At 53.5% G+C, this 25,662-nt stretch overlaps 2 protein-coding genes across 11 annotated transcripts in view; one reads left to right on the top strand and one right to left on the bottom strand.

Annotated features, from left to right (window-relative positions):
- The window catches only part of LOC105489797 (cadherin EGF LAG seven-pass G-type receptor 1), a 203,970-nt gene extending 194,171 nt beyond the window's left edge, over window positions 1–9,799 (top strand). The window contains exon 35 of the mRNA XM_071080762.1: window positions 8,195–9,799. Coding sequence (XP_070936863.1) covers window positions 8,195–8,252 — 58 coding nt within the window. The 3' untranslated portion in view covers window positions 8,253–9,799. The remainder of the gene's footprint in view (window positions 1–8,194) is intronic.
- On the bottom strand, window positions 1,706–24,597 carry LOC105489796 (tRNA mitochondrial 2-thiouridylase). Of its 10 annotated transcripts, none has more exons than XM_011754887.2 (11): window positions 24,465–24,597; window positions 22,366–22,531; window positions 16,267–16,373; window positions 13,148–13,270; window positions 9,320–9,492; window positions 7,659–7,712; window positions 7,503–7,569; window positions 5,376–5,476; window positions 3,418–3,562; window positions 2,975–3,057; window positions 1,706–2,205 (listed from the first exon to the last, which is right to left on the bottom strand). In XM_011754887.2, the coding sequence occupies exons 1-11, from the start codon at window positions 24,544–24,546 to the stop codon at window positions 2,041–2,043; spliced, it is 1,266 nt and encodes a 421-aa protein (XP_011753189.1). In that variant the 5' UTR covers window positions 24,547–24,597; the 3' UTR covers window positions 1,706–2,040. The 10 variants fall into 10 exon arrangements, with proteins under 10 accessions (XP_011753189.1, XP_011753191.1, XP_011753190.1 ...); XM_011754889.3 differs by lacking the exon at window positions 24,465–24,597 and adding an exon at window positions 24,051–24,172; XM_011754888.3 differs by lacking the exon at window positions 24,465–24,597 and adding an exon at window positions 23,664–24,010.
- Between the last annotated feature and the right edge of the window lie 1,065 nt (window positions 24,598–25,662).

The following is a 25,662-nucleotide window of genomic DNA, read 5'->3' as shown; positions in this document are numbered from 1 at the left end:
CATCCCCAAGAAGGGGCTTGGGCCCAGGCAAGGTTCCGGCACAGGACAACATGGGAGCCAGGGACTGGGGAGAAGCCAGGCTCAAGGTGTTTGAAACCGGCTCAGGGCCTTGGGAAGGAGCCTCCCAGGTGTGAGGTGAGGGGACACTGTCCTAGGACCTGTGTGTCACAGATTATCCTGGAACAACATGGGGGAGAGGAGAGCGAGGGCTTTGCTTTCATTTGTATTACAAGCAGGGAGTAGGTATACAAGCATCCAGCTCTTGGCCCGGAAGATGTTCCCCCACCATCTTCATGGACAGGTGTGGCAAGTGGCTAAGGCCAGGCCACTGGGGGTGCCTGTGCTGGCAGGAGGGGCTACCTGCCTGCCTGCGCTCCTGGGGACCCCCAGGTCTTCAAAAGGTCATCTGAGGGGCACAGCCTCTGGAGTGTGCCAGCCTTGGGTGCTGGGGAGGGTAGGAAAGAGGCCAGAAGAGCAGCCCAGAGACTTGGCCCCCTGGCCAGCAGTTTCTGCTGAATCTCTGAGGCATTGCACCAAAGCCCTCCAGAGTTGGCCAGTGGCCTTATGGGGGTGCAGGGCAGGCAACTGTGCATGCTACAGAGAGGGGAGCACTGCCAGTCAGGAAGCGGTCGCCATGGAACCTGGGGACCCAAGGGGCAGAGGCAGGTTTGTGCCCCTGCTTCCTCCACTGGCCGACACATAGGCCCTGAGGCTGGCAGGACGGCAGAGCCCGCTAGAGACTGGAGAGGGCAGCCTTACCCCTGCTGGCCTGGTGCCCACACCACCTTCTGCTTGGCTGCCCCTCCTCCCTCCTGCTCATGTTTCTGTGACCTGGGAGGGTTCGCCTAGGGCAGAGCAGTAGGCCCCGCAGGGGCTCTCCCACCCTCAGTTCCCAGGATGGAGGCCCGGCCACAGCCATAAATCAGGGAAACCCTGAGCCCAGGGAGGCTCCGTGCCGGGCTGAGCCAGCAGAACAAAGGCGGCGCTTTTAGCTCAGCCTCCATGCCCAGCTGGGCCAAGGATCCCCAGGAGCCTGTCTGGTCCCACCAGCCAGCGTTCTGCCTGCCTGGTAGAGCTGGGGCCTGCCCCTGGCCAGGGCAGCACTGACCCCGCGCCCCCTGCCTCCCCGCCCCAGCCCAGCAAGGGCCGCCGCTCCACCTCAGGCCCCGTTTCCTCACCTGGCCTGTGGAGTTCTGGCCCACTCCTCACCCTCAGGACACTCTCTGCTGCGTGGGGGGCCTAGGCTAGAAGGAAGGGTGCCCCAGGTCAGGGGACACCCAGTGGGGAGCTGGGAGGGAAGGGGTCAGGATGGACAGTGGGTCCCGTGGCAGCCCCCACCCTGACGCACCAGCAAGAACTCGGGGCATCTGGGCAAGGCCCTCAAGACGCACCACCTGGCTGCCTCTGGAACCTTCCCACCCAGAGAAGGGGAATGCACCTCTGGTCCCCGCAGGAACCTGTCTCGAGGCACCAGCAACACGCTAAGGCTCCAGCCCAGCAAGAGGAAGGGAGCCAAGGACACTGGTCAGTGTCCAGGACCAGGGACCCCAGCCCCAGATACAGGGGCAGAGGATGGAGCCGCTGGGACCTCAGGGAAAGGAGCGCAGGTTGCCGTGGCAGCGTCTGCAGTCCACCTGCCTTTCCACACCAGGGGGTCAGTGATGTGGAGCCCCCGGGCCCCAGCAGAGGCAGCGGTCAGACTCTGTGTCCTTGAAAGAATGTTTATTCCACGCTGTCCCTGCAGCTCCCCCTGCAGGTCCCCTCGGTGTGCTCTGAGGTGGGAAACCCTCCCTGGGGGTGGTGAAGGAGAACTCGGGCCACCCCACCAGCCAGCAGATGCTCTGGCAGCCAGAGCCGCAGCCTGGAGGTGAGGCTCTTCCTGGGGCTCGCCGAGGCCCCTGCAGGCTTTTCGGACCCTTAACCAGCCTGGCTTCCTCTGCTTTGGGCAGCAGTAAGCTGGGCCCTTGGGGACCTGGACTGCTCACCAGCCACCCAGCCCTGGGCCTGCTCTCCAGGTTCCTTCTAGCAGCTCCGTCTCTGTCAGGGCAAGGGACGCAGGCCTGGGCCGTCTTCTGGGCCATCACTGGGGTTCTCGATGGCCACCCCACCTCTGTGCTGGCCCTTCTGGAGTGTGTAGGCGGACGGCCCCAGCCGCAGGATCTTCCCGCTGCCCAGGCACTCGTCCCCCTTGTAGAACACAGCAAACTGTAGGGAAGAGAGACCCTGGCGTTAGGGGTGCCACAGGGAGCCAGCCCAGGGCAGGCAGGGGCAGAGTGGTCCCCTCTGGGCCTCGGCCCGTGCTCGGAGCGCCAGGCGGCGGAGCTGCCGGGGGAGCAGGGGGTTTGCCGCTGCTGAACAGGAGAGGAGGGGCCTGGGGCACCCAGCAGCTTCACCAGGGAGGGTCTTTAGGGTCAGGGTACCTCTCCCGAGTGGGACAGTCACAGGGGCCACTCCAGGGACTGGCAGGTCTCTGAAGCCTTTGGGAATGTGGAGCTATGACAGGAGGTAGCATGGTGGCAGCCAGAGGATGCTTCTGCTCCCCTCAACCCAGGTTCTCTCCCGCCACCTGCCCCTGGAGAGCCCTCAGGCCTGCATACGCCAGGCGCCCATCCTTAGAGCTCCTACACACTCAGCCCACAGGGGCCCCAACCCTCTGCCTCTTTGAGCGCAGTCCTCATGCCCCTTCCATTTTCTGTCCTCGCTTCTAGGGCCCGGGCAGCAGCTGAGCCTCTCAGGGCCCGAGCAGGAACTGGCTGGTTGGTGACATCAGAGTGGAAATCCTCTCACAGTTGTCACTGCGGGAGGAGCCCCCAGGGCAGGTCTGGTCGCACTCTGCCGTCACCAGCTGTGTGACCCGAGCACACCCTACTTCTGGGCCTCAGGCCCTTCCTCTGTAACCCAGGTGCCCTGGTATGGTGAAGAGCAGTGCAGTCCTCCTGGAGCACAGTGAGAGCTGGGCTCACCCCCCACTCACCTGTCCTGTGGTAAGGGCATGCACAGCCTGCACAGCTGTCACCCACACGGTGCCATCTTGATTGAGGGTCAGCACGCAGGGCACTGGGTAGAAGAGAGGGGCCCTTGGAGGGTGCACAGGCCTTGCCTGGTCGACCTCAGACCTCGGGGCCCCAGGGAAAAAGGAGTACCAGCCTGGACTCTGGGCGCAGCAGGACACTGCGGGACAGTGTACACTCTTGCTTCAGCCCCACACACTGGGGCCTGCCTGCATCTGCTCCCAGCACCCCCAGGCCTCGCTCAGGGCAGGCACAGAACACGGGAGTTCTGAATATTTTAGGTAATCACCAAATAATCTCCACAACGGGACTTTCCTACCCCAGTGTCTCCCATCCCTGGCCCAAATCTGGCCTCGGGAAGCTCAGCTTCAAGGGGCCCGTCCTCAGGAGCCCTCCTGTCAGTCACCTAGTGCCATCTGGTGGCGGAATCGGAAGTGGCACTCCATCATCTTGTCCCGGACCAGCGCTGCAGGCGGCTCCTCCGTGATCCAGTGCACGCGGCTGGTCCTTAGCAGGTCCCTGTACAGGGCTGGGTGGTCCCTCCGGGGGGCCTGCAGAGTGGAATGCAAAGGTGGGGACACCGAGGGGTACCTCACCCCAAGGCCGGCCTCGGTGTGGTCCCTGGGAACAACAGTCCTACCAGCACACACAGGTAACGGTGCCGGCACCACTCGCAGCGCTCCACCACAGAAACCCATCACCGGCTGGGTCTTTGAATCCCCATTTCACAGATGAGAGACTAAGAGGCAGGGGTGAGATCCGAGCCCGTGACAGTGAACGCTGCAGGTTCAAGTCTGACTCAGGCCCTCCACCTGCAACCACCTGTGGGGCACTACCACGGCCACCCTTGAGGACTAGATTCTCTATTCACAGGGCCACAGCGGCCAGCCACACCTCAGGCTTTTCTTTCAAGAAGGCTACCCCAGGAATCCCACCACCCCCCAAATAGCTGAGGAGGAAGGAGGGACTGGTAGGTGCGGGCTTCCCGCAGCTACCCTGGGACTGGCCCTGGTATGGAGGGTGCCAGCCACCCTAGGTTGGTTCTGAGGCCCCTGCTCCCTGTCACCTCCTGGGATTGCGCCAAGCCCCGCCCCTGAAGCAGGACAAGGAGCATGAAGTTAAGGGCTTTGGGTTCTAGGCAGGCACTGAGACCTGTCCAGGGACAGGAGGCCATTGGTAACCCTTCTGGTCTTCTCATAGCAAACTGAAATCTAGATCATTTAATTCACTGGCAGCCAGGCTTTTCACCCCACAGTCTTCCTAGAAGGAGATGTCTTGGAATCGGCGGGTTGGGCCTACTGGCCCCCCCTGCGTCTAAGAGAAGGCGCCCCAGCGTTCGTATCAGAACACGCGCCGGCAGCCAGGGCGCTGAGAGTGGGTCTTCTCAGCTCTGCGCGCCAAGGTGGAGGCTGGGCCATTCAGGGAAGAGGCTGTGCTGAACACCGCCAGCAGCATCCCTGGCCTGACCCACAGATGCAGCAGCACCCGTGCCCCTGCCTTTCCACCCAAGCCGTGACAACCAAAAATGCCTCCAGACACTGGCAAGGTCCCCTGCGGGTGGGGTGAGCCTGCCCCTGCTGAGCGGCCCCGCTTTAAGGCCAGGGTCACAGTGGTAAGGGCCCCGCTGTGGTGGAAGGCTCAGTTTGATCCTGGCTTGGCCATCTGCACCTGGCTCATGACAACTCACTGGATCCTACCACGGCGGGCACTGTCCTTGGCACTGAGGCCATGCCCTCTCCACCGGATGAGCCACCCAAGCTCCGGGTCTCGCTGTCCTCTTTTGTCAAATTGGATAAACTTTGTGTACAAAGGTTCAGTGATGATTAAGAGGCCAGCACACAACAGGGCCTAATGAATACCTTAAAACCCTCCTGCCGGCCGGGCGCGGTGGCTCAAGCCTGTAATCCCAGCACTTTGGGAGGCCGAGACGGGCGGATCACGAGGTCAGGAGATCGAGACCATCCTGGCTAACCCAGTGAAACCCCGTCTCTACTAAAAAAAAAATACAAAAAACTAGCCAGGCGAGGTGGCGGGCACCTGTAGTCCCAGATACTCGGGAGGCTGAGGCAGGAGAATGGCGTAAACCCAGGAGGCGGAGCTTGCAGTGAGCTGAGATCCAGCCACTGCACTCCAGCCTGGGCGACAGAGCGAGACTCCGTCTCAAAAAAAAAAAAAAAACCCTCCTGCCACCATGGCCAGTCCCAGGAGGATGCAGCAGGAAGGCAGGGGACCAAGGACAGGAACAGTTAGTCATAGGCTCCATGAAGCCACGGCTGCTGGAGGCCTTCCCAAGCCCTGGTCCGTAAGCACTGCTGGCCCTGCCAGAACTAGCCCCAGTGCTGTCTCAAGGGCCGGCCCACTCACCACAAACACATTGCCCTTGACGCCGTCCTTCTCTACCACATACCAGGGCTCTCTCAGGCCACCGATGTTCGCTCTCTGGCCCAAGGTATACAGGAACCAACCTACAGAAAGACAGTTTCTCCATGAGGCTGGGCAACAAGTTCCATCCCACATGGCACGCCTCTCATGAAGGCAGATGCTGGGAGGGCAGCCCAGAGCAAGCCCAGCTCACTAGGAAGCTATGATTCTCCAGCCACCAAGGCCAGCCCTGACCAAGCACCTGGGCACCTCTCATCACTGTCCAGGCCTGGGCTGGACACAGGAGCCAGTGGCCACCGAGCAGGTACTTTGTACCCTAGAAGGTACAGGTTCCAGCTGTAGGAGCCCCTGACTCTAGGCCCAGGCTGTGGCTGGGTGCTCTGTGTGACTCTAGGCCCAGGATGTGGCCGGGTGCTCTGTGTGTGACTCTAGGCCCAGGATGTGGCCGGGTGCTCCGTGTGTGACTCTAGGCCCAGGCTGTGGCTGGGTGCTCTGTGTGTGACTCTAGGCCCAGGCTGTGGCTGGGTGCTCCGTGTGTGACTCTAGGCCCAGGCTGTGGCTGGGTGCTCCGTGTGTGACTCTAGGCTCAGGATGTGGCTGGGTGCTGTGGGTGACTCTAGGCCCAGGATGTGGCTGGGTGCTCCGTGTGTGACTCTAGGCCCAGGCTGTGGCTGGGTGCTCCGTGTGTGACTCTAGGCCCAGGCTGTGGCTGGGTGCTCCGTGTGTGACTCTAGGCCCAGGCTGTGGCTGGGTGCTCCGTGTGTGACTCTAGGCCCAGGCTGTGGCTGGGTGCTCCGTGTGTGACTCTAGGCCCAGGATGTGGCTGGGTGCTCCGTGTGTGACTCTAGGCCCAGGCTGTGGCTGGGTGCTCCGTGTGTGACTCTAGGCCCAGGCTGTGGCTGGGTGCTCCGTGTGTGACTCTAGGCCCAGGATGTGGCTGGGTGCTCCGTGTGTGACTCTAGGCCCAGGATGTGGCTGGGTGCTCTGTGTGATGCCAGGGTCCCTTCTTGCTGAGCCCATGACATAGCTGCGTGTCTAACAGTGTCCATCTCATATTAGCAGTAACTGCATCAGGGCTACCCCCAGCCCCTCTGTGCACCCTCACAATGTCACAGAGCAGATGGCAAACTCACTGCCTCCCTCCCCTGCCATGGTGCACACAGGCAGAGAGAACCTCATGGGATTTACCACGTGGCCTAGGCCGGCAGCCTTCTTCAGTGAACTGAACTGCAGGTGGAAACCATGAGTCATCCAACTGGCTCCTGCTGGGGCCAGGACTGGCAGATACATGGGCAGTTCTGCCTTGCAGTTCTGTCCCAGGCAAGGCTGTTACCTCAACCTGTCTCAGGAACGCCTAGCCCCGGCTCAGCTTGCCCTCTCCCTTCCACAAGAGGTGGAAGATCTCCAAGTGCAATTCGCTGCGAGGCACCACCTACACCCGCTCCCCTGGCCAGTCCCACAGCTCAGGCCTGCGCTGCGTCAAGACTTGCCTGATCATCACGCCGGCTGGCACATCCCCGCCACTGTACTAACCCAACAATGGCTGCACTCTGTCCCCACAACAGGACTGCACACTGCTGACTAACTCAGAGCCTGTCCCCTGACACCAGGCACAGCATAAGCTCATGCAGGCCTCACCGCAGTAAGGGTCTGCACGTGAGCCAGCAGCACCCCAGCCAGCGCGGGACGCCTGATCCCATCACTGCATGTGGTCCTTAATCATTCAGATCATGCCATGACATCCCCCTTACTCCCTGAATCAGAGTGGAGTTTTGTGTAGTTTAACTTAATTTTCCTTACACAGTAAGGAAATCATTCTTTTTACAGGGATTTGATACGTAACTCACAGAGTATAGTCCTTCCAAGTCAGAGGTGCGCTTTTCATGAACTCCAGCATTTCAGCTGAGGCCACATCTTGAAATGCAAGCCCTCATCAAGGCAACTGTTCCACCCTAGGCCATGCCTGCCTACCCCCGGCCACCCCACAGAGCCTTCTACGATTCACCAGCCAAGTGAAAGGGACGACGGGCACCCTGGTCTAGTCTCCCAGAGCTGAAACCCCACAGCTCCAGGCATTTCAGTTGACAAGTGGCAGAGTCTGCACCTCACCTTTATGTGTTCCCAGAACCTTATTGTCTTCTATGGAAATAAAGTGACCAGGTCGAGGCTGCAAATACTGGAAAACAAACATTTCATTATCGACGGAGATCCAGGCCCAGGGCAGAGACGCAGCCCCATCGCTTTGTGTCAAAGACCAGCACTGACCTGAAGGAGGAAATGTTCAAAATTCCTCTTCCCGATGAAACACATGCCCATGCTCTGAAATGAGAAGATGGCAGCCGTGAGAGGACCAGAAGTGGGGGTGGCCCACACTGTACCCAGACATCCTGAGCGGGCCCTGGGGCTTCCCGGCCTCACCCCACACCTTGCTTCCAGGGTAGGGGCCCAGCTGCCCACCAGCACCCTTGGCCACCAGTCACAGCCGGCGCACACAAGGCCAGGACCTTAGAGGACACCTCACTGTCTCAGCCTGCAGGGTATGACCCCGCGAGGCAGAACCTCACACCAGCTGCCCCGGGGAAGAAAGAAGGACCTGGGGAGAGACAGGGAGCAGAGGAGGGGCAGAAAGCAGAAAAGCCAGGCCCGAAGCTAAGGCCTCAGGGTAGGGCTCCAGGGGAGTCAGAGGAGAGGTGCCTTCCTCAAGTACATCTGCCCCAGCTGGGGAGCCTGGGCGGCGTGCACTCTCCACCGTGGCCCCAGCAGGGGCTGCATCGTTTACTCTCGGGTTTGTGTCTCTCCAGACTGCCCCTCCATCCCTGCAGCTCCCACCACAGAGCAACAATGGAAACGGAAGACTAGAGAGGAGAACGGGGGTGGGCATGCTCTTCAGGGAAGATGGCTCTGATGAAAGGTATGGCCGTTCCATTACCAGGGAGACAAGAAGGAGCGACAGCTCCCACCGCACCAGCCCCGGAAGAGGTGAGGCTCATCCCACAGCACCCTCGCCCTCCATCCCCAAGTTCCTCCCACGGACTTCATCCTAGTTCCGCCAGTGCTCTCTTTTTAAGACAAGTTTCGCTATGTTGCCCAGGGTGTCCTCACACTCCTGGGTGCACTCGATCCTACCGAGGAGCTGGGGCTACACACAGGCACCCCCATGCCATCCTCCTGGCTTCTCCTCGCCTCAAGGCCTTTGCACTGCCATTCCCTCATCTGGACTTTCCCAGCCCTCTCTGGGACACTGGATCCCCTCATCCTACAGGTCTCAGGTTCCATGTAACTTCTTTTGAGGCTGTTTTTGGCATCTCCATTCCCTACTCTCAGACCCCACTGGTGCTTCCCGCCCAGGATCCTACACCTCCCTCCGTAGACATTTTCTAGGTTTACACTGATTGGCCTCCTGTCTGTGTCCCCCACTCGCGGGTGAGCTCCATGGAGGCAAAGATGGAGCTCTGTGCACGTCACCATATCCTCGAGGCCCAGCAGCACAGCGCCTGGAACAGATGGCACCGAACGAGTCTGTGCCGGGCGAGTGGATGACAGGGCACATCAGCGTGCAGACGGTGGCAAAGCACCTGCCCCTCCAGGGGTCTCGGTGCTGCGTCACACTGCCTGGCACTCACCTGGCAGGCAGGCCATCCTAAGAGCACCCCACCAGCTGCGAAGGCTGCGGGGAAAGCTGCCTATCACAAGGGTCAGAGGAGAGGAAAAAAGCAAGGAGTCTCCTGTAGGCTGCTCCCGGATGTCAGCAGAGCCCTGTACCGTGCGCCTGAGCAAACTCCTCCATCTATTGCTCCAAGGTTGGCCTTTGGTGTTAGGTCCTGGAGAAGGGGAAGTGGTACCGGACCCACAGGCCCAGCTGCTCCGCGGCCGTGCAGGCGGGAAAGGGAAACAGGCACTAATCAAAGGAAACTGCTCACTCATACCTCTTTCTTCTGAAGCACATGATGAAGTCTATTCTCAGCAGCGATTTTCTTCACAAACTCTTTTGTTAATCCCCCCAGAGGGAAGATGGTTCTCCTCAGGGCATCCTGGGAAACCTGGCTGAGAAAGAAGGTCTGGTCTTTAAAGCTGTCAGCTGCCTGGAGGAGTTTTACCGCTGCCAAGAATAAAGAACAAAAGACGTTGCAGGAATAAAAAAAATGATACTTCACTTTCAACAATGTCCTTCTGTTCCCTTAGACAGACTATCCCTAGCCTGTCAGAAGCAGACAACAACATTCAATAGCAACTACTAGGGAAAAGACCGCCACTGGGTTAATGTAAGAAAAATTTGTACCTCCAAAAAAAACAAGGATTTTATATGACAAAGAAATTATTCCAGCTCATACTTCAGAATATAATATTTTCAAAGATGAAACATCACATGAAAAAATGTTCTGAAGTGATAAGAAAAAAAAACAAAACACCTAAAATAAATTCAGCCAAATCTTGGAAAATGGAGTAAGCTAGCCGCTTGCAGAAAATACTACTGACAGCGTCAGCTGTGGTTTCTTCCAACAACCACAGGATGTGTTCATGCCACGGTGGTTTCAAGAACTCTACACTCTCCAGGTTCACTGCTGGGCCAGCACCAGCAGCGTTCTACCTGTGAACACATTAGCTTTCTTGGTAAAAACATTTTTTGCTTAGAGTCTCAGCTGACATCTGTTAGGTGCCCCTGCAGTTCCTCCAACATTCCCTATGTGATTGTAAAGAGCCATTTCTGGCTTTAAGGCAATGGAGCAGAGGTGTGAGTAAACCTGGCCAGAACTGTCCAGTTCTCCACTTTCAAGTTCAGTGATCAATGGCAAAAAACTAAGACGAATGTCAGTTTTCTGGCTTCTTTCAATCTTTCTCATGAACTTCTCCTTTCGAGTTACACTCAGAGCACGCCACATGCCGTAACGGTCAGACAGCACACGTACCCTTCCTGGCTTGGCAGAGCCACGCGTACAGCACACACACTGTGTAGCTAGGGTTGTCCGTCTGCTGAATCCCACGTTAGCCATGAGAGGGAGAATTCTCCTCACGTTACAGAGGGGAAACTGGAACCAGCCCGGTTCATTATACATGACTCGCCCAAAGTGATGCAGGTGGAGGCGGCGCGAATGGAGGCTGCCCAGCCTCCCAAGTCCCACTCCCTTACTTGGCAGGTACAAACAGCAGAACTGAGCGACAAGCGAGACTAAGTTCAGCCAACCAGTCGCCACGGAAGTAGGGCGCTTTCCAGAGTCCACTTTTTCTTTTCTTTCTTGAGACGGAGTCTCGCTCTGTCGCCCAGGCTGGAGTGCAGTGGTACATCTTGCTCACCGCAATCTCCACCTCCTGGGTTCAAGTGATTCTCCTGTCTCAGCCTCCAGAGTAGCTGGGACTACAGGCACGTGCCGCCACGCCCGGCTCATTATTTTTTGGTATTTGTAGTGGAGACGCGGTTTCACCATGTTGGCCAGGCTGGTCGAACTGCTGACCTCGTGATCTGCACCTGCCTCGGCTTCCCAAAGTGCTGGGATTACAGGCATGAGCCACCGCAACTGGCCTCAGAGTCCACTTTCAATCCCAAACTAACTGCAGTCAAACACTGCATGTGTGTAAAAGCCTCAGAAAACTAGGAGCCATTTGCATTTTCTTCTAGTTCTGAGTCATTTTAAAACAAACTAAAAATCTATGATTTTCAAAAAAGCAAGCTGGTGACCCTAACTGAACTACTGTAGAGGAAAAGCACAGAAAGGAATGAACAACATTTGGAGGAGGCTGCCTGTGCTCGAGCCTCACTGACAAGCCGGTGCCCGTGCTGGCTCTGCCAGGCCGGTGGTAGGACGCTGTGCGGGGGAAAATCGGTCTAGTCACAGGCTGGGCCTAGGAGCGCCAGTCTCAGGTGCTGACCAACCCTGAGCCCAAGCCCTCCACTGCCCCTGCAGGTGCTCTCCCCAGAGACCCAGGCCAAGCCAGGGCAACTGAAGAAGAATGAAATGGAAACCTTGAGTGTGCCTACCAAACCAAGTGAAGGCCAAGACATTGTGGCATCATCAGAACTCCCACACGCCAAACGCACTCAACAAAATGCATCCATCAGTACTATCAGACATTTCCTAGGGCATGTGGCCTATAATAAAGGTCGATGGCTCTGCAAGGCACACAGTGTTCTAGGAGGTAAGCAGACACATCTATTCAACATGGAAATTAACCCTCCATCTCCTCAGGTCCCATAAATGCACAATTACTTGGTGAATTCCACCCCGGAGTTCCCAAGTGGCAGGACTCTGCATTCAAACCCATGTCTTCCTGAAATGGGGGGCTGTCTTAGGGGAGTGGGCTGCTATTCTCTGGGCTCAAGTTAGTACAGTTACCTGATCACCCTCTGGCATAAGGAAGGAAGGAGAGGAGGGAACAGAGGGTGGCAGACGACTGTTGGCACACTCAGGGCTCCCTTGACCAAGCACAGCCCCGCCCCATCGCTGCAGCCTTCAGGATAGGCTCAGCAACGCTGAGGAAAGAACTCAGCTGGGGCCTGACCCAGCAGAAACAGCAGGGGCTGGGGAGTGAGCAGAAGTGCACTGCAATCCAGCTCTGCCGCCCGAGATACCTAGGTCAGGTGGCTTCATCCAGGCCTCGGTTTCCTCATCTGTGAAACGGGATGAGAGCACACACCTCATGGACTGCTAAGAGGGGCGATGTGAAATGTGTGAGGCCAGGCTTGATGGCTCACACCTGTAATCCCAACACTTTGAGAGGCCAAGGTGGGAGGATCGCTTAAGCCCAGGAGTTCAAGACCAGCATGGACAACATAGCGAGACCTCATCTCTCCAAAAAAATGAAAAAGTTAGCCAAGTGTGGTGGGGTACACCTCTGGTCCCAGCTACTTGGTGGGACTCAGGTGGGAGGATCACTTGAGCCCAGGAGGTGGAGGCTGCAGTGAGCCAAGATTGGGCCACTGTCCTCTAGCCTTGTTGACAGAGACCTTATCTCAAAAAAAAATAAAAATTTAAAAAAGAAATGTGTGCATGTAAAGCCCTGCCCCAGCCCCAGCCCCAAATACCCCTGTTCCCTAGATGGCAGGACAAGGCTCCCTCCAACATCTGAATTTCTGGACAGAGGAGCAATGCTGCCCTACAGGGGTCCTACACTGATGGATGCTCCCTGCAGAAACACGGCTCTGAGCTCCACTTGGTTTTTCACTCAACAATGCAGGGAATTCCTCTTTTCTACATACACATGTACACCAGAACAAGCCAACAGCTTCCCAGCTCACTGTCTGCTATTGACTTTTTTCTAAAAAGGTGAAACCTGGCTCCCTAACACACATATGGCTACAAAGCCTGACTGCTGAGCCTCTGCAATCCACAGCAGATCCTGTGCTCACAGCACATTAAAAGTCTGCCTGAACCGCATGCCCTTGAGAACTTATTGCTAAGTACAGGGCCTTGGCTAGACTGACAGCACCCCGATTATCACTGTCAAATATTTACCCAAATATTTTTGGAACATTCAAATCACCAACGCACAGTGTCTAGAGCTGGATTATCAATATCTGATGTCATTTTCCACCAGCCCTCGCCATAGCCGGCAGGGACATCTCTTACTACCCAATCACAGGCCCTGAGGGGAAATGCCCTCTTGGTAACTGCACCTTTTCAAATGTGAATCCCATACAAGCTACTCCGGAGCACAGAGGGAGGGGTGGCCGTGATCCTCAGGCACAACCCACTGTCATTCCTCAAAAGATTTCACTCTATTCACAAGAATTCAGCTCTGATCTGGGCACTTTAACTTACCATTTCTAACTTCAAACCGATTTCGGAAAAGCCCTTCTGGCCTCTTAATGTGCTTCTGCTGAAAAACTTCTTCATCTTCCAGTGAAGTTCTTGCGTAGTGGCCTGTGGCAATGGCATCTGCCCCTGTGAGGTTTTTAGAACACAAGGATCGGGTTTTAGACTCAAACTTGCAGGCCTTGATCAGCATAAACCAAGGCACAAAAGAAGAGTACAGACCCCAAGTCTTTAGGCTGACGGGCTGCGCAATCCACTTTGCCCCCAAACATGGAGATCCCAGGGAACAGAGGCACACATCCAATTCCATCAAACAAGCAGCCTTGGACTCTGAAGCTGACACAATCTTGCTACTTGAAGTGTTACTGCACTTTTAAGAGCCTTTCCAAAGTTAACTTCTAGCTTAAGGAAACTGTATGAAATGCACAGAAAGATTTAAATACAAAATATTCATTTCAGGGTTTGTTATAATACTAAGGGAGGCCAGGCGCAGTGGCTCATGCCTGTCATCCTAGCACTCTGGGAGGCCAAGGTGGGCAGATGATTGCTTGTGCTCAGGAGTTCAAGACCAGTCTGGGCTGGTGAAATCCCATCTTTACAAAAAATACAAAAATTAGCCAGGCGTGGTGGCGCACACCTGTAGTCCCAGCCTCTTGGGAGGCTGAGGTGGGAGGATTGCTTCAACCTGGGAAGTCGAGGCTGCAGGAAGCTGAGACTGCACCACAACACTCTAGTCTGGGCAACAGAGTAAGATGCTGTCTCAGAAAATATATAAAATAAAATAAATAAATAAATAAGCACCAAAATGGACCAAAATGTTCACCACTGGGAGAATGTGAAGTGAATGACAATGCACTGCCGTAACAACGGGGGTCCTTACGGAGAATGTTTACTAACACAGGAAAACGCCTGGCACTGTTCAGCAGGGTGATGATGTAACACCATGATTCCACTGTTTTTACTGCAGAGAAACAATTGAAGAAAAATCTCAGGTCTATTCCTTTGATTCTGAGAGTGAAATTGTAGGTGTCATTTCTCCTCTTTTAAATTTTCTGTAATAAATATGTACTGTTTTCATCAGAGTGAAGAATCATATGCACACTGTTTCTTCTTTTCATATTACACAAAGCCAAAGAGCCTAACAAGGCGCATACGAGTCCAGAACCTTTTCATTGTGTAAAAATTCCAGATATTTGGGCCAGGTGCGGCGGCTCATGCCTGTCATCCCAGCACTTTTAGGAGGCCGATGTGGGTGGATCACTTGAGATCAGGAGTTTGAGACCAGCCTGGCCAATATGGTGAAACCCCATCTCTACAAAAAAAGTACAAAAATCAGCTAGACGTGTTGGTGGGCACCTGTAATCCCAGTTACTTGGGAGGCTGAGGCAGGAGAATTGCTTGAACTCTGGAGGTGGAGGTTGCAGTGAGCTGAGATCGCACCACTGCACTCCAGCCTGGGTGACAGAGTGAGACTCCATCTCAAAAAAAGAAAAAATTACAGATACTTAGTTTGGGAGAGACTTTTATGAAAGGTGCAGCAAAATGGATTCCATCCTTAACCAACCACACTAGCTCACTGTAAACAGAAGACACAGCAAGAATTAACTGCTGCATATTAACGACCTGAAAAAGGCACTTTAGAAACACATGATCTCATCTTGACTGAGTTTCTCATAGAGAAAACAATCCACTTTAAATCTATGTCCTTAAAGAACAGCCCTTATACTAGAAAAAGTGCAGGATGCCCCTGAGAAGTGCGGTGAGTTCAGAAGTCCGGGTGTCATGTCCCGTCATCCTGTGTTGCATGGTTCATGCCTTTCATCCAGGTGTGGAAATATTCACTACAGCAGTTCCTTCCACAGCGTGCCTGACAGCCAGTCACCTAGGGGCTCCCTAAAAAGCTTTTGTGACAGACAGCTCAGTGCTTCCATTCCTGAACAGCTGCCTGCGCCTCCACCCCAGGAAACTCTTCCTCCTGCCAGTCCTAACTCTGTCCTCTGGTCACACAAAGAATGTCATCCTAACTCACACACTTGACCACTGCCACTATGACCCAAAGTAATCTCAACAGTTCAGGGAGGACATATTTCCGGATACCCTGAAAATAAAAATCAATTCACATTCTATCAGTCTGTCACTCTTTTCCTGAATAACGGACACGGTCTAACCAGGACAGACCATGGTGGACGCGTCACTCCTTCCCAGACATTCTCTGATCATCAGGGTGAGCTCAGTCTGTGCTGACTTTGACTAAAGACATCACACTACTGGCTCAGTCAGCCTGGGGGCACCCAAATCCCCCAGATTTTCTGCACATTCAATGGCAACCAAGCTAGGTCTTTCCAATCTTGTACTAGGAGAATGAGTGAACCTAGTTAGCAAACTGCATTTATCTCTATTGAGTTTCATGTTTTTGGTGTTAGCCCAGTGTGGAAATTTAAGATTTTTCTTTTTGATTTTTTTGTTTTTGTAGGCATTTGTTTATTCCTAACTCCACAAACTTTCATGATCATCATCAACTCAGCTTTAGGTTGCTCGTATACTGAGTCTGCAAGCCTCATCTACATCATTGCTAAAAGCGCCGACGCTACTGGGCCCCTGGCTTACAATGGTATCTCGTAGCCACACACAGCAGGGTGAGCTGCAGTGGAACACAGCAAACCAAGAAGCCCGAGCCAGAACGTCAGAAACTCGTTATGGTGACTCCAATGGCAGGCGACAGGAAAAAGAACCTAAAATTCATAAATCATAGCCACAGACATCAAGAGGTGGTCTACGCAAGCTATTCAGTATCAGGAGTTTCCACAAGAAGAAAGTGGCTAGGCACAGAGGCTCACGCCTGGAATCCCAGCACTTTGGGAGGCCAAGTCAGGAGGATTGCTTGAGGCCAGGAATCTGAGAACAGCCTGGGCAATACAGTTGTGACACCATCTCCACAAAAAATTAGCCACGATGGTGGCACGCCTGTGATGCAGGCTACTCAGGAGCCTGGGGTGGGAGAATCTCTTGAGCCCAGGAGGTCAAGGCTGCAGTGAGTCATGATCGCACCACTATAATCCAACCTGGGTGACAGAGTGAGACCCTGTCTCTAAAAAAAAAAGAAGTTTTAAACCCATATTACTTACCAAGATTATCCACAGCATAATGAAAAAAGCAACTGAATTTGATGTGCTTGTTGCAAACTATGTCAGGATTGGGAGTCCTTCCTTTTTCATACTCATTCAAAAAATCACTAGAATAAAAGAAAATGACTTCAGTTCCAAGTGTGAAACATTCCTCAAAAAAACAACAAAAAAAAGTTCACTAAATTGCTTAATGTAGAATTTCTCCTTGTCATACCAAAACTGTAATTTTCTGCAAAACAGGAGAGCTTCAGTATAAAGCCACTGTCTTCGAACATTTGTTTATAACCTGCTGCATGGGCCACCGGACAAGGTGTTATTCTCTGCCGGCTCAGGAGCCACCGTCTCCGTGCAGACTCACAGGGCCTATGGGGTCAGGAGTGGGGAGTGCCCCTGCCTCTGGGACTCCTCCAACACAGCAGGGCTTAGGTGAGGAAGAGAAGATGCCTGAGTGACAGTAGAAATGAAATCCTCTAGACTTCTGCTGCAGGGCTGTGGTGCTATGCTACTATACATTGGCTTTCATCCACAGTTCCTGGCTTGCAACTCCCTTAGCCTGTTACTGTTTTGTTGTCATGCTAGGTGCGGTGGGCCTCAGGGACGGGCCTCACGGATGGGCCTCTGACCTCACCCGTTAGTCCTTTGCTGTCATGCTGGGTGCGGTGGGCCTCAGGGACGGGCCTCATGGACAGGCCTCTGACCTCCTGCCCTCCTTTCACTGCATCTTTCTTTTTTTTTTTTTTTTTTTGAGACGGAGTCTTGCTCTGTCATTCAGGCTGAAGTGCAGTGGTGTGATCTCAGCTCACTGCAACCTTCACCTCCCGGGTTCAAGCGATTCTCCCACCTCGGCCTCCAGAGTAGCTGTGATTACAGGTGTGCAGCACCATGCCTGGCTAATTTTTGTATTTTTAGTAGAGACGGGGTTTCACCATGTTGGACAGTCTGGTCTCCAACTCCTGGCCTCAAGTGATCTGCCCTCCTCAGCCTCCCAAAATGCTGGAATTAGAGGCATGAGCCACCGCGCCCGGCCCACTGCATCCTTTTCTTTTTTTGTAGAGATGAGGTCTTGCCATGGTGCCCAGGCTGATACTGAACTCCAGGCCTCAAGCAATTCTCCTGCCCCAGCCTCCTCAAGTGCTAGAATTACAAGCACCTACCTTTCTGACTGTGGGTCTTAAGACCCTCCCCAGAGACAGTCCCACTCTGTATCCCGGGAGAAGGAATGGCGATGTCATGAAGCCTCCATAAAAACCCAAGAGTACTGGGTTCAGAGAGCTTCTGCACAGCTGCACTTGTGGAGGCTCCTGGAGGGTGGCCCGAGGGAGGGTGTGGACACCCTTTCCCTATACCTCACCCGGCCCGACTCTTCATCTGTATCCTTTGCAACATCCTTTATAATAAACTGGTAAATGTGTTTTTCTGAGTTCTGTGAACCACTCCAGCAAATTATTAATAATCGAACCCAAAGAGGAAGTTACGGGAATCCCAACGGGAAGCCAGTGGGTGGTAAGTTCTACAGGCCCACACTTTCCACTGCTGTAGAGGGAGAGTCCATCTTGGGGACGGAACCCCCAACCTTTGGCATCCAGCACTATCTCCAGGTAGATGGTATCGGAACTGAATCAGAGGACACCCAGTTGTGTCCACGGCTTGGTGTATGGAGACAACCCCCCACACCTTTGTCACAGAAGCCTTCTTCTGTGAGGATGCGGCCATGGTATGAGCAGAGGAGAAACCAGTCAGAGGTTTCCCCGCACCAGGGCTCCATGAGCCATTCTGCAATCTCAGCCTGGGATGCTGCGCCACTGGGCAAATACACCAAAAATACTTTCCTCGCGTGACAAACACACTTCTGAGAACAAGCAACCTCTTGGGTGCTTAAAGTGGATCAGGCCATCCTAATTCAGTGAATTTCTGCTCTAACAGACTGACTGAACATGAGAAAAAGATGCCGTGATACCAGCAAGACTTACATAGTCTTCGAGGATTCACTTCAAGAGGGTTATGACGCCTATTTTGGGAGTTTAAAAATGGGTGTATTTTTGGTATAAGTGATTTTTTTCATTTAACCTAAAACTCTCTATTAATCAACAAGGGTTAAAAAAAAAAACCAAGGCTGATCAAGAGGGTTGTTATGCAGACAGATCATGGATCTGCACAAGGTCAGAGGTTCCTTGGATATTTTCCACTGTAGCGGGTACCAAACTGTTTTCCTACTTCTCGCTCCCCCTAGAAGTTCATAAAAGCTCATGTTGTTCCACGTTTGCAACAACACTTGATGCTATTACACTCTTTCCATTTTGCTTTAATTATTAGAAAGTTGTCAGGAAGCTCATTAAACTATAAACTACTTAAGGTACAGTCTGTGTCTCTCTATGTCCTAGACCCAACAAGCTTTCTATATAACAGTCATCAATAAATATTGAAGAGGTCGAACATTTAAATCAGTTTCTGAAAAGACATACTGTTAACCCTTTCCTAAACAGCGGACGGGAAGGTGTGTCATCTGGCATTAGCAAAAACAATGGAGTAGCCTGGCCTCTTCTCTCACTGGAAAGAAGAGAAGCCTTTCCTGCACTTCGGGAGGGAGACAGCAGTTTAAAAGACTCAGCAGCTAAAACGTATCTGGACTCTGATCCGTGAAGGCCAGTGGGTCTTGAATGAAAGAATACGAAAGAAATTTCTGAGCTTGGCCGGGCGCGGTGGCTCAAGCCTGTAATCCCAGCACTTTGGGAGGCCGAGACGGGCGGATCACAAGGTCAGGAGATCGAGACCATCCTGGCTAACACAGCGAAACCCCGTCTCTACTAAAAACACAAAAAACTAGCCGGGCGAGGTGGCGGCGCCTGTGGTCCCAGCTACTCGGGAGGCTGAGGCAGGAGAATGGCGGGAACCCGGGAGGCGGAGCTTGCAGTGAGCTGAGATCCGGCCACTGCACTCCAGCTTGGGTGACAGAGCGAGACTCCGTCTCAAAAAAAAAAAAAAAAAAAAAAAGAAATTTCTGAGCTAGAGAGCCCTACGGGAGGAGTGAGTGTTCAGCAGGAAGACAGTGCCTCCACGGGCAGCTGGTACTGGGTGAGGACAGAGGGCAGGCTGGCTAGAGCCTGGGGCGAGCTCGGGGGCAGCCCCAGAGATGGGAAAAGAATTGCCTCCTCCTTTCAGTCTCTATCAAGCAGCGCCAGAAGGCGGCAACAAGCACTAGCCTGGAAAGCTGGGTTTTAATCCCAGCACTGCTCCTCATTTGCCATAGTATTCAAGTCACTCTTCCTATCTGGCCTCAGCTGAGCTAAACTTCAAAAACCACATCCACACGTACACTTTGAAAAAGCGGTGCTAGCAGGTGAAGTGTAAGCTCACTTGGATTCCCTGTTGTCACCTCAAACTCTACAGTACTCATGAGGAATCCCCTAAACCGGCTTTCCCCAGCCACCCAGCCTTGATCTTGAAACTACTGCTCCAGCCTTGATCTTGAAACTACTGCTGATTGGCCGGGCGCGGTGGCTCAAGCCTGTAATCCCAGCACTTTGGGAGGCCGAGACGGGCGGATCACAAGGTCAGGAGATCGAGACCATCCTGGCTAACCCGGTGAAACCCCGTCTCTACTAAAAAATACAAAAAACTAGCCGGGCGAGGTGGCGGCGCCTGTAGTCCCAGCTACTCGGGAGGCTGAGGCAGGAGAATGGCGTAAACCCGGGAGGCGGAGCTTGCAGTGAGCTGAGATTCGGCCACTGCACTCCAGCCTGGGCGACAGGGCGAGACTCCGTCTCAAAAAAAAAAAAAGAAACTACTGCTGACTCCTCTCCTCTCGGGTCTCCCACACACATCAGTCCCTAAGCCTCATCACACCTTTTCTCAAAGGAAGACCCTGACAACGCCCCAACACAAGCACAGCTGAAGTACTTATTAAAGCAGATTCCAGGGCCACACCCAGACCTCGGTCCAGGTCTGTGTTTAACAAGCACCTCAGATCTACTGCCCGGTGGACTTGTCCTCTGGGTCCAACAAGCCAGCCCTCACCTTCCACCCCCACAGTCCCTCCCCATGAAGTCCAAATCTGCAGCAACAGCACTTCCTGAGACTCTCTGCCTTTGGTCTTCTCCCATATTTATCCTATATTTGGCTGCCACACTCTTTTTCTTATGTCCCCGAGGAAACTGCAGATGTTTTTAATGCATTTATCATGCATTCTAAAGATAACTTCCCCCAGGAAAATTCAGCCATCAGTTTTGCCCATGTTGTTAACATATACGGCACCCATATGTCATAGCATAGAGTCACAGAGGTTTCATGTTCAAGCTCTTCTGTTGATTCCTTAGGTGACTATAGTCAATTTACTGAATCTAAATTTCTTTTTATTGTTATTTGAATAGTTTTGGGGGAACAGGTAGAGTTTGGTTACATGGATAAGTTCTTCAGTGGTGATTTCTGAGATTTTGGTGCATCCGTCACCCAAGCAGTGGACATTGTACCCAATGTGTAGTCTTTTATCCTTCACCCCAGAGTCCATTATATCATTTTTATGCCTTTGCATCCTCACAGCTTAGCTCCCCAGACTCATCTTTTTAATAATGAAAATAAAAATAGCAGGCTGGCGTGGTGGCTCACGCCTGTAATCCCAGCACTTTGGGAGGCTAAGACGAGTGGATCTTCTGAGGTCAGGAGTTTGAGACTAACCTGGCCAACATGGGGAAACCCTGTCTCTACTAAAAATACAAAAATTATCTGGGCGTGGTGGTGCACGCCTACAATCCCAGCTACTTGGGAGGCTGAGGCATGAGAATCGCTTGAACCTGGGAGGCAGAGGTTGCAGTGAGCCAAGATCGCACCACTGCACTCTAGCCTGGGCGACTGAGCAAAACTCCATCTCAAAAAAAAAAAAAAAAAAAAAAAAGAAAAGAAAAACAGCTATGTTTATTGACTGCTTACTAATATACCAGGCATACATACTATAACCTAATCTCAATTCTTACACTGAGGCATCAGTGTTATCCTCATTTTAAAGGTGAGAAAATTGAGGCTTAGAAAAGTCAAGAATCTCTTCTGGGTCTTTGTTAGCAGGAAAGAAAAAGAATTTTTTTCAACTAAAGAAACAAAGTCAAGTAAATTGCCCAGGGTCATATAATAAGCTACAGTCAGGACTCAACCCAAGGCTTTTCTGCCCCTAAAGGCCACTGAGGCAGGGGCAGCCTGTCCTGCCACATGGCCTGCTATGTCAGACGCCTTCAACAACCGCCCGACATTCATCGCAGTCAGGGCTCACCGGAGGACAAGCCCTACACTCCTTCCACTGCAGGAACAAAAGTCCAGCCAAATTTTACAACGGTCCTGAAATACACAATTGGCATTTCTTCTCCTCTTCATGCTGCTCTCAATACCCCATTTGGAGTGCCTTCTTTACTCCTTTGTTTCCAACCCCTCCACTGGCATGAAGCCTTCTTGATTACTCCTCTCTGCAAATTTCTCTCTCCTCTGGGTTCAGTGATTGACAGCATCACTGGTACTTCCCGCGTGCCACGCATCACTATCACCTCTTGTGAAGATAATGTCCTCCCAACTAGACCGCAAACTCCTACAGACCCAGGTCACAGTGCAGACACCTTAATGTTCCTAGATGTGGCACGCACCTAGCACACAGCACTTAATTATTGGGATTGTATTAGGTTTTATAAAAGTTTTTGTTTGTTTTTTGTTTTCAGAGGCACAGGCCATGTATCACCTAACTCTTTCTCAGAACCCCCTTAATGGCTGACCCACATAGCACACAGGCATTGGTGCTCACCTTCCAGGGGAGCCCTCAGCCTTAGCTCCCCTGCCCTACCCTAACTGGGCAACAGAAACAGCTCAAGGCCCAAGAAAGCATTAAAGAGACTTCAGGCAAGTGGCAAAATGACAGGAGTGAGACAGCTGGGTGTGCTGTGGGGTCCAGGCCTCGCTGCTAACACAGAGCCCCCAGGGTGGCTGAGGCCTCCTGCAGTCTTCAGCACCACCCTGGAGGGAGAGCGCTGGGCTGCACAGGCGTCTGGCTGGCTGACTACCGCGATCCTTTCATTGCAAGCACCCACAGTGTGAGGAGGCCTTCTTTGTGCTGTGACCTGCACTCACCTGAACACGTCGTTCCAATACTCCTTTATGTAGGACACTTGATGGAAAGGGATGTCTAAGATCTGGCAAACTCTGTAAGCGTCTTCACAGTCTTTGTCGGCAGTACACACCCCATGTTCATCCAGCGAGTCCCAGTTCTTCATAAACACCCCTGTCACCTGGTAACCTGGGGGCGGGAAGAAGGTCAATTAAAGAAAATACATTAATCAACCTTCGGTAAAACGGCAGTGATTTCTGAGCTCTGAGAAGTTCCCCCTACGCTGTGCTCCTGTGCCTCTGTGCCTGGCCTGCCTGGCAGTCCCTGCTTTGCCATGTGGCTTCAGGGATCTGGTTTCCGTCTTGGTGCTTGCGTCCCCAAGATAAGAGAGGTGGTAATTTCTCATCTTTGTGTCCCCATCGATGTATCACCACAATGCCTAGCAGGAGGGGCTTGGCCAGTGTGTGTGGAATACACGAAGGAATAGTCAAAACTCAACAGAATTTTTCAAAGCACCATTCGGTTATCAGAAAAGGAAACTCTTCAAAAGTTATTTCTAGTTACCACCTAAGACTTAGATTCTAAGTCATCAGATATAAAGATAATTAAAAGTTTCCATATTTTGTAAGAGCTGTACCACTTAGTTTATGACCTACTTTCTACCTTTTCAATTGTAACAAAATAGTCACCCAAATATTGGAAAGGCTAACTTTAGCCTTACACCACCTTAGCAAACTACACAGGTGCTGACCCCGTATGAGAAAGCTGGTTCTTTTCGGCAGGCTGAATGTAATGAAAGGGCAAATGACTGCTGAAGGAAGCTTTATATAGTACCCGAAGCAACAGAAATTTGATGACAAAGCTTTGCCAAAACTGCACCGTCACACGCAAAAGACCACCCCCATCCCAGATCAACCAGACCAATGTTGTCTACCTAACAGTCCAAAGCCCCTGGCATAGCATCTTCCATAATCAGGGCTAAACGTGCTCCAGGCTCCTCTCCTTCCATCTCCATCTGGCCAGAAACAGCCAACACTTGGAGGCCTCTGTGATTCTGCTCTAACTGCTGACTCTGCCGGGAGGGCCGCCTCCACCTCCAAGTCTCTGCTTAGTGACATCCTATTCTTCTTTCGACTTAGCTGAACACTTCCACCTCTAGGATGCTTTCCTCCACTCTCCCTTCCTCACAACTAGTTCTGCTTGTGGTCTGCCTACGCTTCTCTTTGGCACTTACTACCTACGATAATAACCATGGTTATTAACAACATAAACTAATAGCCACTTCTGTTTTCTGAGTACCTCGTATGTGCTGGGCACTTACTCATCAATACGTATTATGTCATCTAATCCCTCCAGTCACCCCGTGAGGCGGGAGTTAGCCGAATTTTCCAGGGGACGGCTTAATTCACTCGCCCAAGGTCAGGAACCAAAGATGGCGCAAAGCAGAGCTCCACAAACGTTACTAAGTGAATGAGGCCTCCCGCGGGGAGCCACACAGGTGAAGTTAAACAAGCGCTCATTTCAGCGCTGGGCCCGAGGAATCCTAAGCACCCGTGGGGCTCCGTTTAGATGCCGGAAGAAATGGAAATACTTCTGGAGAAAACTTTGTCCTCCAGCGAGCAGAGAACACAAGAGACACTGAACAAGCAGACCCGCCGCGCGGCAGCTGTCCGTCTGCTGCTGACTGGGCAGGACAAGGACCTCCCACCTGGCGGCCACGGCGTGTGCAGAGGTCAGGCCTCCGGCCCGGCGATCCCAGCTCCCGTAACCAATGTCCCCGGCCTCACAGGCGAATGTAGACGCCGCAGACCCGTGAGAAGCCCTCCCCTCCCCTCCCCACTCCACCCCGGCCCGCCGGCTTCTCACTGGGGGTGGGCGCGGGTGGAGAGGGGCGCTGAACTGCTCCCAGGTAGTCGGAGCTGCCGTCGCGCACACCTCCGACTACACAGGTGGAGGGCGAGGAGCCTCGGAACCGAAGTCAGAGGACGGGGTGTCCTCCTGCTGACCCCCGCGCAACCAGGGGCCCAGGGAGGGAGGCGATCTGCCCAACGCCACGAGGGACGGGGACAGGTTTTCGCGGACACATTCGCTAGGGGGCGGGCGGGGGTCTCGGCCGCCTCACCTCTTCGCCTCAGCAGCAGCGCGGCCACGGCGCTGTCCACGCCGCCGGACAGGGCACACACGACGTGCCTCACCGCCTGCATCCGTCAGCCACACAACTTTTCCACTTGCCACTACCGCCGCTTCCGCGCCTTGCCGGAAGTCCCGCCCCGGTCGTAGGGTCCGCGCTAGTGGCCCGGCCGGAAGCCGCGGCTACGCGCTTGTGTTCCGTCCGGCCCTCCCTTGCCCGGCGTCTGTGTTTCCCGAGCACCCGCCTGCGCTCGCCACTGAGGCTCCACCGACCCGCGGGGTGCGGAGACTCTGTCGGGCCGCGAGGGGCTGGCTTTTCTTGGAGCCGCCGCCTTGCACCCCCCACCCGCGCCCCTTCCTCACTGCTCTTCTTCTGTGCTGTAAACCAAAAATAAAATTCTAAGCCCCGCAGCCAGCCGTTGGACCCTCCTCTAGGCCAGGGGCGTCCTAAAGGGAACCTGAACCGCGAGTTCAGACTCTGATGGGAAAAGCGGGGTGGGACCCGCCTCAGTAGACCCTCCTCCCTTTGGAATTCGGACCAGCATTAACGTCAAAACAGACTTAAGACTGTCTAGGCAGTAGGATACCGACGTGACAGATGGCAGGCCCTGAAAGATATCCAAGTATAGTGTGATCTCGGCTCACTGCAACCTCTACCTCCAAGATTCAAGCGATTCTCCTGCCTCAGCCTCCCTAGTAGCTGGGATAACAGGCGCCCGCCACCATGCCCAGCTAATTTTTGTATTTTTAGTACAGACGGGGTTTCACCATATTGGCCGGGCTGGTCTCGCCCTCCTGACCTCAAGGGATCTGCCCACCTCCGCCTCCCGAAGTGGCGGGATTACAGGCGTGAGTCCCTGCCCCAGGCCCAGAAAATCTTTGAATTCATGTATGACCTGGAAGCCCCACCCCACCTTCGAGTTGTCCCACCTTTCGGGAACCAATGTTATATCTTACATGTACTGGTTTATGGCTTATGTCTCCCTGAAATGTACTAAACCAAAAGCTGTAGCACGACCACTTTGAGCACGTGTTCTCAGGGTCTCCTGGGACTAGGTCATGGGCCGCCCTCACTCATATTTGGCTCAGAATAAATATCTTCAAATCTTTTAGTTTGACCCCAAGCATGCTCAGCACTCAATCCTTTAATGCCTGTGAGCTGCGTGGGGCAGGGGTTTTGTGTTCTGTCC

Source organism: Macaca nemestrina, chromosome 15, assembly GCF_043159975.1.
Source record: "Macaca nemestrina isolate mMacNem1 chromosome 15, mMacNem.hap1, whole genome shotgun sequence".
Classification (NCBI taxonomy): Eukaryota; Metazoa; Chordata; class Mammalia; order Primates; family Cercopithecidae; genus Macaca; species Macaca nemestrina.
The sequence above is the reverse complement of the archived record's forward strand: the minus strand, read 5'-3'. Positions and strand labels throughout refer to the sequence as shown.